The 24,353-nt window shown below is 39.5% G+C and overlaps 1 protein-coding gene across 2 annotated transcripts in view; it reads left to right on the top strand.

Moving 5' to 3' along the window:
* The first annotated feature begins 5,774 nt into the window (after positions 1 to 5,774).
* NUCB2 (nucleobindin 2) overlaps positions 5,775 to 24,353 on the top strand; it is a 30,775-nt gene continuing 12,196 nt past the window's right edge. The window contains exons 1-5 of one of the 2 annotated variants that reach the window (XM_037401618.1): positions 5,775 to 5,973; positions 17,003 to 17,134; positions 17,785 to 17,892; positions 19,204 to 19,330; positions 22,618 to 22,721. In XM_037401618.1, the coding sequence (XP_037257515.1) occupies positions 17,003 to 17,134; positions 17,785 to 17,892; positions 19,204 to 19,330; positions 22,618 to 22,721 (471 nt within the window). In that variant the 5' untranslated portion in view covers positions 5,775 to 5,973. Of the gene's footprint in view, positions 5,974 to 17,002; positions 17,147 to 17,784; positions 17,893 to 19,203; positions 19,331 to 22,617; positions 22,722 to 24,353 lie in introns of both variants that reach the window. The other variant, XM_037401617.1, reaches the window with a different exon arrangement.

Here is a 24,353-nt window from a genome sequence, read left to right as displayed (position 1 = left end):
GTCACAAATAGGCACCCATCCTACCCCATAGCTGTGGTCATGCTGCCAGATGTGCCCCAGATCACGGGAGGGGACACAGGCACAGCCCCAGAAAACCAGGGATCCACCCTACCCAGAGGTTCTCTATCAGTTAAAGCAGGTTCCAGCCTGACATGAAATAGCCATATAGTATTTGGAGAGAGGAAAAATAACTAGCATAACTAACTAAGCTATGGTACAAATTTGTAATTGAAAGAGGGTGAAAACAATCTTGAAATAGTCAAAGCAAAGATAGAAATCTCTACTCCAAGAGCAGGTCTTACCAACAGCATGGGACCTGCGAGAAGGTGTGTGTGTGGAATTATTATTATCTTTCAGCAGTTGGTTATTTGTTTCTAAAACTACAAATTGTCACTGTATTTTTTTATTAAGGAGTGAGGTATCTCAAGTTTAGCATAGAATAGCTGTCATGCTGTAAGTGCATGCTGTGGTTTAATTCACAGCAACTTTATTAATAAATTCATACTTTTCGATTATGAAACAATAGGTTAGAAATATTCCCTACTCCCAGCCTGGAAGGGGTTCTTAAAAGTGACTGCAATTTTCAGCTTTGAATTACAACATTTTGATTAGCTCTATACAAAGTCTTTTGTTCTAAATTTCATTTCCTAGAAAGGCTTGTACTAGCTGAGAGTAATATACAATGCTCCTGCAATTCTACAACAGAAGCATGTATCTTGCCTCTGTAAATTCATCTCAGTTGTACAAGAAATAATAGATCAGTCCCATGTATCAGCTACTAGAGTAAGACAGTCTATGTATGAGTTAACAACAGAAGATCTGGCAAACTTTAGGCAAATATTCTTCACTGCATAAAAGACAGACTAGGCAATAAAAAAATTTTGCTAAAATTACAGCATAATTCCTCTAGCCCCTTTTTAGTCAATATACCTGTACCAGAGCTTAAGTGGAAGGAAGTAATTTTGTTAAGAGAAAACCTAACCCTGTTAGAAGAGACAATGCCTACAAAATATATAACTCTGGTACAGAACAGTGTCCTGAAAGCCAGGATATGGCCATAACTGATAATCTCTTGGAACCAATAACTACATTTGGATAAAGACTTTCCAACTGCTTATATACACCAAAGTAAAAAATAAGAGTAATATTAATCAGGGAGGACATGAGCTGTACTTGTTCAAACTGGGGAAAGATTCCAGGCAGAGGTCTGCCAGAGAAAGAAAACTTATGGCCCATACACTAAGCTAAGCAGAAACTCAAATAACTCCTCTGAAATCAGTGCCTCTTCAAGCAGACATAAGCCACAGAAGAGTTTCACCAGTGAATTAATTGCGTTCCTGCCTGCCACTTTCATGCAAAGTCAACAGCCCTCCTACACTGAATAAATTAGGCACTTAACAATGACACTCTTAACTTTACGATCACTATTTTATTTCCATTTCAGGTCTGTGGTTAAGTCTGTTAACTCACTGCTGTTGGGAAACACTGCAAGTTACTTCAGCAAGCCTCAGTTGTGTGGCCAGCAGGTACTTGTACACATCACAGGAAACCACACGTTGTGCTCGTTAAGCATGAGTTTTTCAATACCAGAAATGCGTTTCCACAGAGGCATGGAGAATAAATTCAGTTCTTATTTCTAGGGTTTTTTTTCCAAACTCAAACAAGTTATAATATAGCTTCTGTCACTACTGCTTCTTCTGATGGACAGAACTAGTCAGGAGTGTGTGGGGTGTGGGGGGGTGTATGTCAGTATTTTAGCACCAGCCTTGAAGTTATCAGCTTACTCTTTGGTTAAAACACAAACTAATGCTAATAAGTTTGCCTTTCTACCCACTTTTACTCTAAGGAAATGTTTGCTGCTCTCAATGGCAAAAGTAGCATCTATCACTGTTTCCCAGAGCAGGGAGAAAGAAGATGGGGATTTAGGAGTCAGAGTTTAGGACTACTGCTTCAGAGACATTTGACAATCTAACTTAATTCTGTTGATGGGAGTTTTAATATCAATAACTTTCCACAAAATAAAAATAACAGCAAAAAGTATCAAGGGCATTCTGATATATAGGAGCCTTCTTGAAATCCCACCTATTTCAACTAACCTACTGGAACAGTGTAACAACATGGTGGACAAAGTCAGTCCTTTCTTCCACTCTGCCATGCTGTGTCCAGTATTAAGAACTGTCTTTCTCAATTTCTGATTAAGGGAACTGCTTCCATTGCAATACTAAAATCCTCAGCAGTTTTCAAACCTTGCAGCTTCCTGCATGTTGAAACTGTAGTAACATTTAAGAATCCAGAAGGCAACTTCTAAACCATCTAAAACAGCAATTAAGCAACTTCAGAAGCTGTGTGGCTAAAGCCTATGGAGATCTAAGCTAAACAGACCCAAAACAACAACATATAAACCCAAAGGAATTAAGTGAAAGAAAAAAAAATAACAGCAAGAGCTAGAAAAAGAAGAATCAATCTCAATAAGCGTTAACACCATCTTGCAACTTACAACAGAAGAAAAGGCTGCTTTAGAAATTTAGATAGAAATTTAAAAACTGCTTTAGAAGTAAAGCAGGAAATCCTAACAGAACAAACCTTACCACTGCATTAAAGTGAGTGTATTTTAATCTACACCAAGATGAATTTTCTTGTATTCAGACATGCCAGGACTTCTCATGTATTGACCAGTGTCAGTACCACAATTGCACTACTGCCTGAGCACCCTGCTGGAGCATAAACTGGCCATGGGCATTTTTACCATTGTATATTCTAGATCAGCCATTGAAGAGCTTGAATGTGTCTGACTGGGGAAAACAACACTGTTAACATTAGCATCAAGGGCACAGCTCCACGCTTTTCCTCTTGATAATACTTATCTAATACTTAAAATAATTTCCATATCTCCCCCATGCTCCCCTTCTTTACTGTTACTAGTAGAGGCAGAAAAAAAGCATTTATTTTAAACACCCAGCAGCAAATTGATCTATCCTGCAGCCTTGCAAACACCTGTTCAAATACAGAAGACAAAACAGTATGGCAGTGTGAGGTAGGCTATGACATTAAACTACGGTGCAAAACGTGAGAACGATCATGTTCCCAGAAGGTCAGCCAAGTCATTTATGGCCAAGCACCACCCAACATGCTAGAGATTTTCTTTCCTGCCTTATCACGTAACCCGCTCCCGACAATGCGTAGGTGAGGACACTGTGTCACTGCCACGCAGGCAAAGCATGGTCTGCCTACGCACGTCATGCTTGTGCAGCCTGTGACGTGTCAAAAAGTCCGTCCCAACCGGCTCTCCTTGTGTAACGTCATGGTTTACCCTGATAAAATGCAGGGCCACAAGTTTACAGGTTTTTTTTGCATGTATTTGTGGCACATTTTCAACTGAAGTTTTAGGCATCATTGTACGTTTGTTTTAACAGTTCCCATCAGAACATCTATTTAGCTTTTTGCCATAAGTTGATCAGTGACATGTACATACAAATTTATGCTTAATAAATTCTAGTGCTTCCAGGTCCCAAAAATGATAGTCTACAAACTAGTAAAAAAACCCAACTTACCACAAAGCTCTGTTTCTAAAGTGAAAACAGTATAGGAAAATTATTTTATAGTATTGAACAGTATAGCCTTGAGAGACAGGGAAAGCTCCCATCAGTGTCAGGCCTATTATTTTAATAGCTTTCTATTACTACAGATGTCATTACAGACAGTTTACATTCCCATTTTTCTTTCACATGCATCACCCAGAAGCTACAATTTCAAACACCACTTTGGACTCCTATTCTCAATATAATTAAGCATTCAAAACCCCATGGGAGTTTCAAGTATCTTGCCTAGACTGCACAAATCCCTCAATAATGTATTTTCCCCTCTCATTTGCATAAACTATTGGAACAGTTTTTAAAAAAAACAACTCTCAACTTATAGATACTTATCTTGTAAATCAGAATAACAGAAACACAGTGCACAGTGGTAAACGTTTTTCAAGAATTTGTACATGTCAATACATATTTGTTCACACAGGACTACAGGCTCATAGCATGGAAACACATTAACAGGTTTCAACTAGAATCCATGCTTATTACAGAATTATTTTTATAGGTACTGTATTGTAGTTGCTACTGTTACAGCTAGTATTTACTTATCCACTAAAAATAACTTTTCTGAATAACTTCTGAGCAGTTTTAGTGCTGAATAAATACCTAGAATGCACAAAAGATACTAGTCCAAAAAACCAGGTACCACACTTTGAAACAGTATGGGAAAGGAAATCCACAAATCAAACCCCAAGCTTACACCAAGCATAAACAAATGTGCAGGCTGAAAAGTGTCCTAAATTGTTTAATCTGCATGGGGGCCAAGACTCTACCACTCCACCCTCTTTCCCTTTTTCTCCTCTGTTTACAAGAGGAAGGGAAAACCAAGCCTGAACAGAGTAAGGCACAAATAAGTGAAAAAGAATTAGGAAGAAGAAGGAGCAAACCTGGAGAAGGATGTCTGAAAATGCATTTTCAAATTCTCATGTATGGGTTCATGATTGGACACGTAATGGTGACAATTCACTGCAACCAAGAGGCTTGCACAAAATGCCCCTTGGTGCAAGGACCGAGTTTTTGCAAGAGGTACCAATGGAAGCCACGGCGTTCCTACAGAGGCCCAAGTGTTGTCTAAAACTCCTGCATTTTTGAAGGCTGATTTAGTGCTTAACTATAGGTGCACAGAGGTTAGGTTCAGCTGACCCTCTAGAGTTGTCAAGACTGATACTGATGAACGAAGGGACTTCGAATCGCAGGAGTCAGCTTCGGGAGACAAAACAAACATCCTCTTTTCGTGATTAAAGTCCTGTGCACTGAGACTACCTTGTTTATATTAAAGTCTGATTAATTTGCTCTTACAGTCCTTAGCTTTGCCCTACAAGTGAACTATCCTCATTATTCTACTAAAAATCACACCCCCAAAGGGAAAGACCCAGGCCCGCTAACAGACCCTTTCTCAGAGAGCATGCTACTGAGGCAATGAATATGCAAATGTATAGCCAATCATCTACATGGACCTGCCCTTCGGGCTGGGAAAGCGTGGTAAGATTTTGCATGCAACGTCTGTAAGACCTTGCAGATGAAGGTTGCAAATGTGCGCTGCGGCACGCTAGCTGTGTTTGCTAGCAGCCGGGCTTGCGCAACTCGGTAGTAAAACAGCACCTCGCCTCAGTGCGCGGGACTGGCGGCACTGCGGGAACGGACCCTAAAACGTGAGAGAAACGAGCTACCAAAGCCGTAGCTCCTGTCACCGGGAGCGGCTGGAGCTGCGGCCACCCCTCCGACCCCGAACAAACACCTTTTCCCTCAGCGTAGCCGGGGCCGGCTCCGTTCGCGCCTATAGCCGGGGGACGGGGCTAGAAATCGCCACCGTGGCCCAGGCCCGCGGAACCCACATCCCGGGGCTCCCCTCAGGACGGTCCAACGCTAACCGAGGCGGCCCGGGGCCGAGGCAGGGCTAGGGCAGAGGAATCGGCGTGCTTGGGGCCAGAGCTCGCCCACCGTACCGGTCCCCTCAGCGCCGCGCAGGTACGTTCCCGCCTCCCCCGTGACGCGAGCGGCGCGCGGCCGGGCCCGCCCCCACAGCGACCGCCACGTTACCTCCTCGGCGCAGGCGGCCGCGCTGGCGGCACGGCCTCTCGCGCAATCTCGCCTCGGCGGCTGGCGACGCCCAATCAGAATCCTCCGCGACTCCCAGGCGTGGGTCAGGCCCGACCAATCCCTACGCTATGAGGGGCGGGACCCATCCCCATGGCAACGGGAGCCGGGGCCGCCGGAGTGCTGTGGGGCTGTCGCGCCGCACCGTACCGCGCCGCAGCGTGCCCTGCCGTGCCCTGCTGCCCCTCAGGAGGACAACCCGAGGGGACGCCCCCTTCATCCCCGCGCGCAGGAGACACCTCGCCCTTCAGAAGCAGCGGCTGCTCTCCCGCCGCAGCGGGACGGAAAGGTAGTAGCATCGCCCGTCCCAGGCCGCCTGCGGGGCGGCGGTGCTACCCGGCGGTGGTGGAGGGGGGCCGCGGGAGGCCCCCGCGGGCCCGGAGCTGGTCGGAGGCCTGGCGGCGGGGCAGCTCCTGTCAGGGAGAGAGACGCTGGGCGCCGCCGGCGGGGGGACGCGCTCTCCTTCCTGTCAGACTTGAGAAGGCGAAATAACGGTGGTGCGCGGGGGGGCCGTGGCGGGCGGGAGCGGGAGGGCCGTCCGCCGGGGCTCGGGGCTGTCTGGCGGGAGCGGCTGAGGGGACTCAGAGCGGCCCGCGGGGGGGCGGGAACGGCTGAGGGGACCCAGAGCGGCCCGCCCCGGGGGAGGGGGGCGGGAGCGGCTGAGGTGACCCAGAGCCGCCCGCCGGGGAGCTCCCCGCCCGGCAGCCCTGCCGCCCGCCCCGCTGTGCGGGCCCGCCCGCCGCCCTTAGCGGGAACGCGCCCGCGGCCCCGCGGCACGGCCCGGGAGCGCCTGGCTTCGCAGCGCCAGCAGGCACCCGTGCGTACCTGGCGGCAGCAGCGGCAGCTGGGCTGGCTGGGAATTGCACAACCGCAGGAAAAACTTGGGCTGCTTTGCCCAGGAGGCTAGACTGGTTTCACTAGAAAGGGTATAGCTCTCCGGTATTGTGCTTACTGTAACACAGCTGGAGGAACTGGGTAAAATATTGCTTCACGCTTACCGTAGTGCAACCGGAGGGGCTCGGTAAAATACTGCTTTAAGCTTACTCTAGCTAGCCGCCGTTCTCAGGAAGTATTCTGGAGAAGGAAAAGGTTGAAATATGTTTGTAGAGGGGTAACTTTTTTAGTTGAAATGAACACGGCTGTGTTTTTCAAAAGAGTTTGCGTTCCGCAATGCTTTTTAGTAAGCCTGTAGGAGAAAAAGCCTCTGCTGTTTGAGTTGTAAGTATTTACTGTGGAGAAATAACATCTAGCGCTTTCAAAATTAGACCATCACAGTAACAACGAAGCACCAGTATGCCATGGCATCAAGGTCATCGTGGAGCTTGGTTTGGGGTTTTTTTGCCATGTTTTCTCCTGCTCTAAAGAAAAGTCCTGTAGTTGACTCGGTATTGGCGCAGCTCTACCCTGAGTTCTGAAGTGACTGCCTGTCTCAAACTAGACAGCATCATGGGAAAGATTCCTACTCTAAAGACTGGATAGGAGGTGCAGAGCCACTCACAGATTATTTGAAACCAGTTTTGTTGTAACCTTTATGGGCTTCTGTTTAAGATCCACAAAGGGTTTAAGGAGAAGCCCATGTGAGCGCCTGTGAGCACTTAAGATGGACTTTTCTTTTACTGTCACCTGCTACACAATGATCTTGTAGTCACAGTGCAACATCCACTACAGGCCACAAATGATTAACCTTGATTTCATAAAGTACCACCAAACTGTGATTATATATTTTCCCATTTACTTGCTACTGTAATCTTTGGGATGGTGGCGGTATTTTATTTTAGAATAAGAAAGTTACTTATATATAAGTAATAACTCTGTCTTTGAACAGCTGTGTTGTACTAGAGCTCTGTGTACCTCATTCACTTCTAACCAAGATAATTAACATTAAAAAAAAGGGGACAACAAAATTATAAATTAATATTGCCTGTTGGGTCTGCTTAAAACTTCCATTAGCTATTGGATGCGAAGGCATCTAATGTAGGCGTCGATGTAAATTTGCTTGTGACTTGATGCTATAATACAGCTTGAGATACCATTATTTGATACCTGACATTATATTTAGAAAACCCCATCAAGAAATAAAACCTAAGCAACAACAACAAAAATAATTATATTTTGATAAGACTAAGGAGAAGTTTCCATAACTTGGCTGTGTAGTAATGGTACTGCTGCTGAACATAAACTTTCAGTTCACATAAGCCAAGTTAAAGGTCGTCTGTCAAAAGCCGCCCCCAAGCGATATGTATATAACTGAAATTGTAATCATGGAAGGGGAGAGCTGTAGTTCTTTGAGATAATAAAAAATGTGAAATATTATTATATTGACTCAAATGTCAGAGGTGTGGAAATAATATTGACTGATACTTTTAGTGATATACTGACTAAACACATGCACTTTACAAGAGAAAGATAAAATCCTTTACTGTTAAGTTAAAAGCCGATATCAGTGTTGCCTCTATTTGAGCTCCTGTGCAACGAAGGTGTTTATCTAGTGAGGTATTGTGCTCTTGTCTGTTTGATTGCTCAGTAAGTAGAAGAGATCTTTCTGAAGTTCTTGTTAGGCAGTAAGAGACACAAGCCTTCTGGACAGGAATACGCTTGTATGTAGCTAAAAACATGGCCAGGTACTTAAGCCAAATTGGATGAAATCAGAGGCAAAATTATTGTTAATTTCAACAGGTTTTGTTCTTATGTACTATTCATTCTTCCAACTGTCAAATCATGTAAGAAACTGCATTTTATTAGAACCTTTTGAATCATATTCAGTTGTATATATTAATATTCATCATAGGTAATTCAGGAAAGATATAGACCCTTTTAATGAATACATTTCTCATGCTTTGTATTCTTTATAAAACATATTTGGATTCCTAAGCAAGTAGAAATTATGCAAATTCTGGAAATAAGTGTCATTACGCAGCTATCATTAAGTGCCTAAATATTTTTACATCTGGCTCCATATCATTAGATTTAGATTTATCCTTGTTAGCTATTTTCTTTCCAAAGAGGAAAAAAAAGTACTTTGAAGTTCTGGGGCATTCAGGGTTTACTTTAGCATCACCATTTGTTGCTGACTAGAGCAAAATGCATATTAGTAGAATAATTGAAATACTTTTTGATTTGAGATTAGAGTTTGAGTAAATATTTTGGTTGCATGTAGTAGCATCTGTGAAACAAGGTTGCTTTTTACACCAGCACTGAAAATTGCTGTTCCCAGTTATACAAAATGAATTTGCGAGATTCCAGGTGTTCTGTTTTGTTCAGTATGGGAACTGGATGCACAATACAGGAAGCTACATTTGTAGTGGTAATTTTTTTTTTATTTGCTTTTGAAGTTGGTAAGGGTTTTATCAAGTATGCATTGAACTCAGTACAAGGTTTGCTTTGAATATTGGCTTCATAAATCATTTTCTTTTGAGCCAACTTTACTGGAAAGAACTGATAAAATGCAAGTTCCTTTTAAAAACAAGACTAATATGTCAGCATTCTTCAGTTAGTAAGGTAGCTTTGTAGACACTGATATTAATTTTTCTGAAACAATAATAGGGAAGTTTCTTGGAGGCGGGTAGTACTGTGTGCATGTGTGTTTGTGTGTGCGCACAGGTGTTTAAACAATGATCCATTAACATTGCAGCAAGAATTAAAAACAGTTTCCTTTTCAAACTTTACTTGACAGAGATAAGCATGTGGAGCAGCAGCCCTAGGTTTTGCTTCTGTGCCATCTTTATTTCTGTTACAGTTGCATTGTAAATAGTACTTGTTTCTTTCCCTCTTGAGAATTCATAGTTTGTGTTACTATATGGTATCCCCCAGCATGTGGGTGACTCATTTAATAGAGCAGCTGAAGTGTATTTTTTTAAAAAAGGTTCTGTCAGCAAATGTTGTACTACACGCAGTTGAGGCATGCTGTCTTTTCTGAGAAGCTGAAAAAAGAAGCTGTTCTACCAGCCAACTTTTAACTGTAAAGAGAATGAAGCAGATCAAGTGCAGTGAGAAAAATATAACAAATACAAGTAAAAATAAATTAATTTAAGCAAAGTGAACAGCGTGAGAGGAAAGGATTCTGGTGCCTTTATGTACTTAAATCATACTGGTTTATATACAACTCTTTATGTACAGTATTAAAATGCTTCCTGAAAAAATAAGGAACGTCTCCTAGTGCAGAGAACTGAGCCGGATGTACTCTAACAAAAGGTTAGGACGGCATGTCCAGGATGAAACCTGTTAAATGATGGCTAGAAAAAAAGAAGTGACATCCAAGTCGTGGGGTTAATGGACAGCTTTGACAGAAGAGGAGAAAATGCTTGAAGGATAGTGAGAGGAAAACTGTTGCTGCTTGTGTGGGTGGGACATTTACTGAAAGATGAGAGAGGAAGAAATGATGCTTGCATATTAACTTTTAAAATGATGAATTCTCATTTGGGAAGAAGAGTATGCAGGTGTCTGTATTTTGAAAGGTAACTTGTAAAGGGAAAACTATTGCAGATTGTAGCCGTTTCCCTTTCCATGTCATTTTCTGCTCATGGCTTCAATGAGAAGTCTGTATCTGGAGGACTGGTAAGTTAGTGAAAAGGCTTCTTCACCACAACCAGAGGTTTAGCTTAGCATGTTGCACTTGCTTCTGAAAATTGTTGCCACATTTTAGGCATGCTAATAACAGATTAACTCATTGGCCTAACATAGTGAAGAAGATGCATTAACAAGAGCCTCAATGACTTTTCATCATTGGTTAAGGTATGATAGCTTACAGCATCTTTGCAGCAAGTCCTCCTGAAAGAACAGGGAGGAACCAACACTGATATTTCAGGGATTTCCAGACAGAAAATATGGCAGAAGAATGATCTGTTTCTGCCTGATTTCAAACATTTAATTTATTTTTTGTAAGATTTTGAGGGCTAATCAATTAATATCTTTGCAAATAATTTTTAAAGAAATGGAAACCCCCATAAAATTAAACATTCTCAATTTAAACTGTGATATAGGGACAGGTATATCACTATTTCAGAGAGGTGAAAAGATTGAAAGCGCTGAAGGAGTACTTTACATAGTTCAGATATAATATTTGTAATACTCTCATTTTAGTACTGAGGTTAGAATATTCTTAGAAAGGTGAAGATTAGTAGATCTATTTTATCTATTTCCTGCATATGAAGATTGTTCCTCTTTCCAATGTACAGCATTAAAATAGGAAGTCACAGTGCAGTCTTGACTATAGGGACTATCCTGCATGTCCACACTGTATCTCTTCACTTCCATAACAGATACAGGAGGTGTATGTGAAATTTTACAAATAGGTAGGCTTATTTGTGTATTCTATGGGTCAATTTATGTTTACATTGCCCATTATGATACACATGCATTTGGCAAGTACAGACATGCAGTATGACACCTAGAATATTGTGCTGTCATGCTTCATAATTATCTGCTGAGCCTCTACATGTGCAGACACTATGCATTATACACTGATATCACTACATGTTCTTGCCTATCTCAGTTTTAGAAAATTTGACATTGGGTGATACTATTTTAAAAAGACTTGCGCTTTGGTAGGAAGCTGGTGGAGACATCAGTACCAAATTATGCTGTTTTCTGGGAAACAGGTATTATGTTAATGAAAAGTAAATTTTCAGTTTTATATTATAAACACCTGGCAGTTGTATAAGATAGGCATGCTAATGCTGTGTTTAGCCGCTTGTGTTAATGTTGCTAGAACAAACTTTAGAAGCTGCATTTTGTACTTATCTTTCAGATCCCTTTATAATTCAAATGTCCGATCCTGTTCCACTGAAGTTGATAGGAATTTATGATTAACTTCAGTGAGATCAACGTCAAGGTTGCTGGCAGACAGCCTGCTTCTTTTCTTTTCCAATTGTGTTTTCCTGTTCATGCAAGTACATTTGTGGCTCTGTTTCATGCTGACTATCTCATACTTTGGGCTCTCGCTCTGTTTTTTTTAAATACTTTATACTTGGAGAGGTTTTTATTTTTCATTTTCCCTGAAAGCTCAGGATGTTGGCTCTGTTTATAAACTACAGTATTTGACAGTTCTAGAGCACTACTTTTGTGATTAGTTGTCTTTATGTATTATAAGTAGAAATGTTTGTTTATCCCTCTAGGGAAGATGAGATTGATTTCTGATACAAGCAGATCAGAGTTGTGCTACCTTTTCATCTAGGTGAGCTACATGTCTTTGACTAAAATCACTTAATTTCCAGGTGGCAATTGTAGCATTAGCTCTGTCCATCTGTCTTTAAAAGTAACTAGTCAGCTGGGCAGATCCATAACAATTTATATTTTTATGACACTATATAGTAGTAGGAAGAATAGTAATAATGCTGGGCTCCAGTGACACACCCATGGCAGGGCACGGGGAGGTGTGCTGACAGTGCATTATGTGCCACTGATGATAATGATCAAATTGACGTTGATCCTCTTCTGCAGCACTATGACTGTCTGTTCACTTGGCAGCTCCTAGTTCTTACAGAAGAAACTACATCCCTGGGTCAGACACACAGATTTGCCCTAAATTGCTTGGGAAGGGAGAGGCATCCAGGAGTGGGTTTCTCAAAAGTCAAGAACTCTCGAAGGTAGCTTGGTAACAGGCTGAGAGTGGAATTAACTGTTAATAGTAAAGTGTTTAGTGGAACAAAAACTGAAACCCCAGTTTTCTTCTCATCCTGCCTCTTGTCACTCTTCCCTCTAGTTGCCAAAGTTGAGAATCATGCTGAGTTTTTTCTTGCAGCTGATTAATATTAGAATTTTCAATAGGCCTGCTTTCTCTCTTCTAATACCTGTCAGAAAAGAATGTGCTCAGTGACTCAGTTGTGACTGTCACACTCTAAAGGGTGATGCATGTCTTAGTCACCTGCATTTGTTGGGGGAATTTGGCCGAATATGGTCTTGGACCATAGTAGATACCTAAATACAGTAACTCTATCTGCAGTAGGTAATTACTTTTTATTCTAATACATATATTTCCAATTTAATTGTTATAGCACAGATTGTGTAAACAGTTGGGTTCCTCAAAATGCTACAGGAAATACAGTGTTAAGCATAGTAGTCTGCAAAGTCAGCTGCAATGATAGAGATATTTTTGCTTATCTGTTTTGGTCTTCTCTGCTTTTAATCCTTCCTGGTACTTGTGGATTTTTTGGCCGGTTCTATCGAAAGAGCTACGATAAAAACACCCTGTGCACAACCTGAAACAAAACATGCCCGGTGGGCAGTAGATAGCCTTCTTTACAGAGCAGCTTATTACAGCAAATAGATGTGAAGAACATACTGTGATATCATCCAGTCTCTCTCATTATGTATGACAGCATGTAATTATAAAGGTTGTTATTTCCAAGGGAATCCAAATTGCCCATGAGCACAAATCCCACAGAAAGTCAGCAGATCCAATTGTACTTAGTTTGATTAGGACTTTTGGTAGTAGCCGGCAGAGCTTAGTTTAGGATGATAGGGCTTCAGGTGCCCGTCCCAAATTTGCTGGAGATTAGTATTCCCTCATACGAGGTTTGGCAGACCAACATGGTTGCTTCTGTCTCAGTTGTTTCAGTTCAGCATGGATTTTTTAGGTTTCTGTTTGCCTGAGTAGTATGGGGGTGTGCCCCCCTCCCTTCTTCCCCCCGCCATAAACTAACAATCCCCATCTCCACAATTATTCACATTACTAGAAGTTGTAGGTCAGCAGTTTTAAAAAGATTATATATGTCTTTAAAATGAGTCAAAGACCAGGTGTCATTGTTGAAAGTGTTGGCTTTTAGTACTTGCTGTAGGCAGAGTGAATCTATGCCAAAACTATGGCTGGCACAAAAGTTTCTGGCTTCCCTGCCATGGTTGATTTCACTACATGACCTGTTGGTTTTACATGAAATGAGCGTGCTCAAGTAATAGCCATATATGATTTTCAAAAACACTGGCTATATACCTTACATAACTTGAGTGGCTTAAGGTAATATTAAATTAATTTTATTACTATAATTTTGTGTATGTGAAAATATACATTCTGATATAAAAATGTTGGGAAGATTTTTGACTGTGGTGCTCTGTGTTTAGAGAAGTTATTGCCCAGGCTGTTTCTCCAGAATCTCTCAAAGTAGATTTTGAGGTTCAGTTCTCTCTTATTAATTTTTTTTTCAATACACTTAGGTGATAGACACTGAAACAAGTGTTGACCTTACTTTTACTTTCTTTCCTGTTTCTTTCATCTGAAAAGGAAGGGATGCTTCCTCACAACTGTATCTCAATCTGCTTTGGAAGTGAAGTATCACCTTGCAAATATTCTCAGACCAACCTATAGAATTTATAAACCTTTCTTGTTAAGAAACAATGATCTGATAAAATCCGTAGCATAGCCTAGGCCATCCAAGGTTGTTCTATTTCAATTCAGATATTAAAGGACTGGAAAAGCTTCAGAGAAGACTAACAAGCATGATCAAAGGTCTGGAAAAGCTTCTGGAAAAGGAGTCAGTAGGTAAGCTAGCACACTTTAGGCTAGAAGAGTGAGGACTGGTATATGATCACGGTTGGTGAGCTGTAGTATGGAATTGATAGTTAAGAAGTTGTTACATCTCTTCAAATGCAAGAACTTAGGGGGTCATTGAATGATGTAAATGGATGTCAGGTTCAGAGCAGAGGTGGTTCACCCAGCCTGTATTATCTGTGGAACTACTTGCCATGTTTGTCATGTTGTAGGTAGTCGGTTACAGAAACATGTTTTTCTATTTCTGTCCAACCTGCTGCATAAGTTAAGTTCTTTCCACTTTCCATTTGTTGTATTCAAGCCTACATGGTGATCTAGCTGTGTTTGTATGTTGACAGCTATATCAAAATGCCTAAAATAACAGACACCAGTGTTTAGAGAATGACTTTTAACACCAGGCATGGCAATCTACTTTTGGAAAAAAGAGGACAGACATTAGGTGATGTTGCCCATGCAAGACAGAAAAAATTAAGTGACAGTAGGGTGATGGTTGCCTGCCAGCTAGAAGAACTGATGGCCTGCGTAATATGTATTGACTTATTAATGTTGTCCATGCCACTGATAGATAAAATGAGCTGTGTCACTAACAGACTCCAACTGATGGCTCTAGTTCAGGACCTCCCAGCAGCATTGTTAATCCTTCCTAGTAACCTAGCCTGGCCTGAAGATCCAGTATGAGGACTGGCAGGGAGACTTCTGGGCAAGTCCATTAACTTGGTGATTTGGTTTATAAAAAGTCATTCAGATAGTACTGGAAAATACTCAGTCTTGGCATCTACATCAAGATTAGTAGACATGAAAACCTAGTATTTGTTAGTTATTATCATTTCCTGAGATTAAATTCTGTTGAAGTCACAAACGTAGGCACAGCATTTATACAACAATATTCTGTAAAACCATCTGAAGTACCGGAACTTGGGCATTTTTAAAAGTGATAGTGAATGACTAACTCCTTCATTCATCAGTTCTATAGTCCCTGCAAGCCACCAGCTTCTGTACACGTGTGGGAATTAATTTACTAGTTCCAGCAAATCAGTCTGGGTTTGGGATTTTTTTGGTTCTGTGGTTGTTTGTTTTATAGGGATGACCTAGAGAAGCGTATCAGGCTTGCTGTTGTGGGTCTGACAGTAGTGTTCTGACAGTATTCTGACACTGAATCCAATACGTTCAGTATGGCAGCAACAGTGGCTCCTGCTATCCCATCTGGTAATGATCAGATGTTAGTCGTTTTTTAAATGAAAGTAACAGTTATTTGCTATAACTGTGCAGAATCCATTTAGGCTTTTTTTTGCTGAAGATGTGATTAAGAAAAAACATTTTCAGAGAATTCTTGTTATTCTTGACCCTTTGACATATAAAACAAAAGATGGATAGATGGGTGTATTTTTATCTCCAGCTATTTCTTCATCCCCAACAAAAGAAAGAACATCTTTGCACATCATCTGTGCATTTCTCACTTTTTTTCTTAAGAAGAGTGCATTCTTTTAACTTAATAAATGTATGAATAAAGGGTGTCAACAATGTTTAATATTGAGTAGGTACAGTTATCTACATTTATTGCCTTAATAAAGGGGCAGCTTAATCCAAGCAATAGTAATGCTTCACTGTCAAGTACCAGAGCATGTAGTCAGGAAAACTGGCATTGACACCGTAATCAGTTTGTCCCTCCTACCCTGCTAAAAAGAGGTTTGCTGCTGGCGGACATAAGTACTTTTAATAGAATTACTTGCATGACTAGTTACAGCACTTCCACAGAAATTCTCCTTGTACCAGGTACAATTTTGATTTGTTTGTACGTATCTTAAATATTATGTCTTCTTCTTTGACATATCTAAACTAATTTTAGACAGTACTTGACTGGCAACTTTCACTTTCCAGGAGGTGATTTATATTATTAATGTAATACTGGAGTTTGCTTAAGCTTTTGATAGAATATCCAGAGACAGTGGACTGTCATAGGCTGAATTGTCTCAAGAACCTGACTTTGCTGTCAGATGCTGGATTACCATCATTATTTTTCTAGCTGGATTTCCTGTACTTGTGCTGTTTAAATATTCCATTTTACCAGTTTCTGAATTAATTGAGCTATTTTTAACCAAATTTGACAGAGGGGGAAAATACAGAGATCAAGAACTCTCAAAAGTGCTCAGTGCTCATCAAACTATGTGCGAGTTAGCCCCGTATAAGACACAAAGTCTAGGGGAAACTGGCTTAATGCCTCAGCAACAATTTCAGGTAGTGTGAACACTTTTTTCAGGAATCTCTGTCAACTTGAAATACGGGTATAACACGGATTAAAATTATTTTTCCTGCAAATAAACTTTGGAGGGGATCTCTACTCCAGATTAGGCAAACTACTCCATTGCTGAAACAAAAACTACTGGTATTGCTACTCTAAGATCTGATTCAGTGTCCATGATTATCTTCAGGAGTTTGCCAATAATTTCAGCAAAGACATGGTCAGAGTAGGAACGTCATATCAGTATTAGTTATGCAAGACTTGGCCATCCTAAACAATGTATGAACATTGAGTGTTCCACCTGTTATGCAGAGCTATTGATAATACCTCAACATGTTAAAAACCTCTCACCATTTACAGTACAATTTAGGTTTGCCACAGAACTGTAAGATAATCTGAGGAAATCTGCTTGTGTAATAATGACTTTTAAAAATTAAAACCATATTTAATTCTTCGAGTTTTAGTGTTCTTTGAGAGGAATAGAAGATGTGGGATGTCGGTTATTAGAGGTATTTATATAGGAACAGAAATATATTTTAATCAGTACGGTATGGTAACATTTTTAATGTTAATTTTTGTAACTTGGTCTCATTTCAGATGAAGTGGCTATCTGTCCTGCCCCAACAGTGTATTTTGCTGATGACATGTCTCCTAATGGTCTCGGAAGCTGTACCTATAGACATAGATAAGACAAAAGTCAAAGGAGAAGGCCACGTAGAAGGAGAGAAGGTAGAAAACCCAGTAAGTGTAATGAAATTTATCTAATTAGGTATTTTTTCCTAATTGTTAGTAATCTGGCTATAGCAGATTGCCTTCATGAAATTTAGATGTTCTTTACCGGAAGGAAACTAATATTAGCTGGTATTCTCATACAGTCTACCATCTACTTTGGTAAGGTTCCATTTAAATTTGTTTTTTATATTTTTTTTCCTGTGATCTGCTAAAAGTGAGGTGGCACGTGGAAGGAATTCACCAATATGCAATAGGAAGGATTGCTAATGTTCCACAGAGACTTCTTTCAAGCAACTGAGTGGTAGCTTAGGAAATTCCACTCAGTGATTCCATTTCAGTGTTTCAAATAGAAGAGTAATGAATGAATTTCACTGTTTAAAAAACCCACCAACACTATATTAACATGACAGATGCTTCTGTATTACATGGATTCTTAAACACGTTTCTCTTCCTTGTCAGTTGCTGAAACAAATGAGTCATGAGAATAAGTTGTTATAGGACAACGATGCAAATGAGAAAAAACTAAGCTATGTAAGAGAGTATAATGCCTGTGTTGCTGAGACTTAAGTTTCAGTTTAATCACTGTATTTTAAAAAAATGAAGTGTTTGGTAGTTTATTTTCTCAATTTCACATTCTTTTTTTGAAGGATACAGGACTTTATTATGATGAATATCTCAGGCAAGTAATAGATGTCTTGGAAACAGATAAGCATTTCAGAGAGAAACTCCAGACTGCTGACATAGAGGAAATAAAGGTAGGTACAAAAAAAGGAGTTAAATTAAGGTTAACTAAATCCATAATCATGACCCATGTATGTTGTATTCTTTCTTCCTTTTTCTTTTTTCATACTCCTCTCAATTTTTGTGAGCTTAAATTTCCTCACCTTTGTATTTACTTAGGTATTAAGAGTTAAATACCTAATATCTAAAATCTAGTAAGAGTTAACTAGAACTTTGTCTTTAGTCAAGGGACAGCAGCACTTCTGTTCGTTAAATATCCCATAGTGTAGCATAAACCCCCCCCCCCAACAACTTATATTTGAATGCATAGTTTCTGCCTGTCTACTAAAAAGCTGCTTTCAGACTTCGTACAGGTAGGTGAACCTTCCTGTACATCAAAACAGCTGCAAGCGTAGCTCTCACTCACTTGCCTGCTAAGTAATTTGGAACACCATTTTGAACATAGATGTATATTGGCCTTCTGAGGTTAAGATAGTATGTCACAAATGAGTATGATGATATAGAAAAGAATGACAAGGCAGTCAGATTTTAAAGTCTGGGGAAATTGAGGAGTTGTGCGAGAGGTAAAGTCAGTGTATTTAGGAATAAAATAGAACTCTGGCTTTCTCCGTTGCTGTCCTTTCTTTTGTGCGAATCCACAAAGCACTCTCTCCTAAACCTCACCGCATTCTTGTCTTTTCAACTTTAGTTCCTGGCTGTAGGTGGTGGCTGTTCTGCACTCCCTTTTATGAGCTAGAAATTCAGCAAGGGACAGGTAGGAAACTAAAGAGGAGAACCTGCCTTTTGCATTTCCTTTAATCCCTCATGTTGCCATTGGCAGCTTTTGGCTCCTTTTTCTTCTGTGCTACATCTAGTGTAACCCTTGAAGATTACTATCCATTTCCAGATCCTGTTGAATATTCTTGCAATACATGTTGGTGGCTGTTGCTGTGCTTGTACCCTCTCAGGTCTTACAGCAGTCATCAAGTGGGTGAAGAGCACATCATTTTGTGTGCATCTCACAGTTCTTTTGAACTAATTTGATCAAGAAATTTGTCACTTAAACATTGTTAGGTATTGCTGCTTCAAGGTCATGATTTTGCCCTTTGGAGGAGCAAGATACTTAGAAATTCTCTTTTCAGAAAGCTTTTAGGATTCCTGTTTCTATAGCCATAGGCTTAAAAAAACTTGAATCTGCTCTTTGAAAAAAAATTGAGATTCTTATATTGTGGGCTACAGTATTGCCAAAGACTGCCACTAGTCTGCTGTCCTGCAGCTCATGTCTAATGGGAATCCTGAAGGCTACTTTCTTCTAGTTTTTATACATAACTTCTGTTTTTTGACAGAGTGGAAAACTAAGCAGAGAGCTTGATTTAGTAAGCCACCATGTGAGAACACGGCTGGATGAACTAAAAAGACAAGAGGTGGCGAGATTAAGAATGTTAATTAAAGCTAAAATGGATTCTGTTCAAGGTAAGAACACAAAATTTAACTAGGTGAGTTAAGAGGTGGGGTTGTGTTGGAAAGGTGCCCAAAGTCCATCAGTTATGCTTTGTTTGTTGTCAACAATGACTGTAAGCTGAAAGTGAGTGTCCTGTCTGAGCTGGCCTATGTCCAGTAAAGACCCACCTTTAAAGGAAACTGGGGAGAAGAGAAAAGCCATCAATGTTTTATAAATAACTAAATTTGATTTTGGCAGTGGATTTTTCAGTTATTTCTAATTTTTTTCAACGTCTTTTTGTATTTTTGTAGACTACAGATTATTCACTGAGAACTAGTGATACAGTAGGACTAGGTTTAAGAATACAACATGACCTAGCATTTCATGTCTTTATGGAGTAGAAAACAAATTTATTTTTTTAGAGTCAGCTAACATGGAAGTTTTCCTTTTCTCTTTTTAAGTTCCCTTTCCACCAGTAAGAGTTACTGTATAGATTTATAACAAACATTAAACGTTTTGATTTAGAAGATAATTCTTCTAATTTTGGGGGCCGTTTTAAACTACTGAATAAAGAAAAACATTTGGAGTAAAAAAAATTCTCTGTAGAATTTTCTTAATTGCTAATGAAATCATACAAACTCAGGCAATTTTTTAAATAAAGTATACACATTTCTAATGAGTGATTCCTGTGTGTTTGTGTGGAAAATGGTGCTATCCCTTTTTATTTCTTATTACTGAATAATTTTTAAAGCTTACATTTAGAACTAATTCTGTAAATTTCTCATTAGTGGTTTCCTTTTGAAAAGAATTAGTTGCTCATAAATGAAGATCCTGATGATGGACTATATCATCTTGTTTCTGAAATGCTGTTTTTTCACAAAGAAACTCTAACAAAAGGGGCTTAATTAGCTTATGTAGAGTATTTTTTTATTAAAAACGTTTGCAATTTATGGGGAGGGATCACACTGAATTGAATAGGTAATGCATCAATTTAAAATGCTCCCAAGAACTGAGGATCTGTCTTCTGGCTAAGCTAAACTTAGAGCTGGCACATAGACTGAAGAAGCAAGCATGTGCAAATACATGTTTATGGGGATGTTACTAGGGTTAGGAAAGCATCAGAATACTTTGGGAAAAAAAGATACCTTGCCAGTGAGGTCTTTAGGTGCTACCATAGTATAATTTATGAATAATAACGTAGAGTTGGCTGAGGGTGTCAGATCACCTTTCTGTCCTTTGCTTTGTTTTAATGAAAGTTCTAGTCTGGAGAGTACAGTTGACTGGTAGCTAGGCAGTGCAGGCCAGCAGTAAATCATCCACAGGAGCCAGTGCATTGCCTCACATACCTGCCAGACCCCACGTTCATCTTCTTCCTCCAACAGCTCTTCAGCTGCCAAGAGTCATGTCTTATGTTCCTGTTGCAGGCAAGTGGGCCAGTGACATCATGGTGACACTCGCAGTAAGCTATTTGACTGCAGCTAACAATACCCAATTGTGTAGTAATTTTGTGTATTTTTAAATTTTTTAGTCGTTTAATGGACTGGTTACTTCTAGCCCTCTCTACTTCCATAAATCAAGAGTAACTAGTAGAGTGTGCTTTAGCCCCTGGCAGATCAGATCTGTTACAGCATAAGTGTGAGATCTTACATTTGGGAAAAAATAAGAACGGATTATTGCAGTTCAGAATATTCAGATGACTACTAAGATACGAAAACATCAGGAGTGGGAAAATGTTTTGTAAAATTTATAATCAGTCCTGCCAGTGAATACTCCACATCACATACAACTATGGCCAAATTATCTATGAAATACAGCTGCATCTGTACACCTAGGCAACATCTTGGAACATGTAGAAAAGAACATTGTACAGTAACAGCAGGCAGAGCTGTTTGATTTGCTTTTATTTGTTCTGCTAATCTTTTCCCTTATAACACCACTAATATCTTAGTCTTCTATCTGATCTAAAAAAAGAAAAAAAAAAGCACGTAGCCCCCCCCCGTTCTTTTCCCTCTCAGATGATCAGATTTTTTAAAAATCAAGCAGTTTTGAGATTATATTCTGCATATATTCAGTCCTAATCCAGACATGTTTTTAAACATTTTCAGCAAGATCGTGGTAGACTGATCACTACAGAACAGTTGAATGTTAGGGGTTGGGTCACAGATAATGCAGTAACGTGACAAGTAAATACTGTCAAATAGAATGGGTCTTTTCCCAAAATACAAGAAATGGAGGAAAATGGATTTAGGGGCTGGGGTTTTTTTGTTTGTTTGATTTGCTTTATTTTAAGCCTATTATTACACTTCTAAAAATGTTTCAAAAACAGGTGAAGGTTCATATATTTCAGCAGAAATTACGATCTCACTAGAGAGGAATGACTGTTGAAATCTGCCCCAGTAAGCATTTGTTGTTTTGTGACAATACAAACACAGCCTTGAGTGTAAAACAAATAGCTGGCCAAAGAACAACATGTTCAAAATTGTTTCCCAATTTTTTTTAAACAAATAAAATATGCTTTGTTAAGCCATTTGGTAAAAGCTTGTCAAAATTGTTATACATATATCATAGTGTATGCTGCTTAAGATAGCATTGTTATCTAGCATTAGCAGTCAGAAACCATGGTAACAGCTAGGAAAGCCTGTTGTAAAAATGTGTTTTGTTGTTAGTGCATTGTGTACTGATACTGTTGGGTACCATTCCTGTCATAAGGAAGAGAGAAATGTTTGCAGCTTTTAAGACACAGGACCTGACTGTCCACTGTCTTGCACTTCTTATTTTGCATAAATGAGTATCTGCTTATCTGATTGATACAATTCTACACATATTGTACATACATCTTTGGCCAGATATAAGCCATTTGCAAAATGTACAATGCAATAGAAGAGTCAGACTTCTCCCAGTTCAGGAAAAAAGATGCAAGTTGTTAGCTTTGATACTGCACATAACTTCAACTATCTCATTTATATAAAAGAGAATAAAATACTTTTCTTAGTTTGTGAAGCCCAAGTTGATTGTCCTTTTCCTTGCTGAAGCACAAGCCTTAATTAATGTGTGCATGTTAAATTGTTGTGTGCAATGCAACACTGACACATCAGAAGGAATATAGTGCAAACAGCTATCAAGTTTGCCGATGTCCTTCAGGAAAAGCAACTTTGGAAGTGTTGCTATAGTTTCCTCCAACAGTTAAAAAAATCATCCAGTCCTTAGGGAGCCTCAGGTACTTAAAAGGCACAAGCTCCCATATCAAAGTTTTTAACTTCCTGACTCACTTGATTTCAAACTTATTTTAATGTTTTACATTTTTATCTTTCTCTTTCAGACACTGGCATAGACCATCAGGCTCTCCTTAAACAGTTTGAGCACCTGAACCATCAGAATCCTGACACGTTTGAACCTAAAGACTTAGATATGTTGATCAAAGCAGTGAGTGCTAGATATAAACTACTGTGGGGTTTTTTGCTTTTAATTATTATGCTTTTTTCCTCTGGTAAAGGCAAATCATTTTATATATACCACTTTTTTTTTATAAATAACATGCAGTTTTCATTTTCAGAGAAGTCAGTTGTCTCCATTGCACGCGTGAAAACTGTTGTCAGCATTATGCTAAAGAGCCTATAAATTTTTGGGTGGCATCTTAACAGGCTTGCATTCAATGTGCTAATACAAAGAACTTCGGGAATAAAATGCACCTTTCCGGGAACCTTTAAATTAAATAAAGCTTTGATAGGGGTACATTTTTACCAAGTGTATTTTTCTGATTTCTATTTCTAAATTTATTATTATTTAGGCATCTCACAGAATGACATGAATAATCATCCCTAAACTAGCCATTTGAATTTTGGGATCTATTATATATACGTCAAGCTGCGAAACCACAGCAGAGTAAAATTTAAGATAACAGTATTATAAATTGCATATGCTGGGCATGGCATTCAGTGCCTAAATTTTAGCAGATTCAGTATCTATCATGGGGGGTGTGTGTGTGTGTGAGAGTGCATGCTTATTAAGGGGATGCAGTTAAGCTAATCAACTGCTGGAAAAAATACGCTTCCCAGGGGGAAAAAATAGACTTTCATCTCAGATATCCTGTAGAAGCGCACTCCATGTCTGACATGAGAATTTGACAGTTTTTAAATTGTCAAAGTAAATTGAAAGACAAGGTCTATTTCAAGCTTTCTGTCATTTTTGTGGATTATTTTACCCTTGGAAAACTTAATCTCAGTTTTCTGTAAAATTTTTTTTTTATAGAGATACTGTAAATTTTCTTGCCATTTCTGAGTATCACTTCTGGGAAAATTCTGGTTGGCTAAGAGAAGCATATCCTCAACGGGGCAGTTCTTTTTTTTTATTTGGTCTTCTCATTTCTCAGCTGAGGTATTGATAGTGTGTCATGGGCATTTTAGGGGGTCTTTGCTTTGGAATTGGTTTTGAAAAGTTATGGTGAATCTGAAAACTAAAATATAATTGAGAGACTGTTTCAGGTATAAACATGTTACTTTGAAAAGCACTAGCAAAACATCATTTAATACCTTGAGCTGTCTGTAAACTCTATACAAGTGCTTGTCAGAAATTCTCCCCTCACACCCTTTGTCTCCATATAATTGGGGTTTTTAATTTAATCTGTATTAAGCTACTGCAAACTAACTTCCATTACTAGTGAAGGCACTTTTTTCGTTAAACTGTAAAATAAGCTACAAATGGTCTTAGTCTGAAGCAAGCAAGGAGTCAATGGTACTATTTGAAGCTGCGCTTAATTAGTATGGGACTTACTTGAGTTAATTTATTATTAATTGGTGAGAAGGAAGGAAGGAAGACCTTGATGCCTCCTTAAAGTACTGTGTAGCTGCAAAAGTCATCTAGCAGTTGAACCCTTGCAAATCAATTTCTGTGAAAACAACAAAGTGAGGAGAGGTGTTTCTGCATCACTGTCACATGAAAGGAAACCCCCAACTAGTCTACTTCATGTTTAAAAGGAGAATGGCAATATGGCCAGCCTTGCCCACAGATGTGAACAATACAGTGGTTGTAATGTCATTTGTGGTAATGTATTCGTGT

Source organism: Falco rusticolus, chromosome 10 (assembly GCF_015220075.1).
Source record: "Falco rusticolus isolate bFalRus1 chromosome 10, bFalRus1.pri, whole genome shotgun sequence".
Taxonomy (NCBI): Eukaryota; Metazoa; Chordata; class Aves; order Falconiformes; family Falconidae; genus Falco; species Falco rusticolus.
This window is presented reverse-complemented; position numbering and strand designations above follow the sequence as displayed.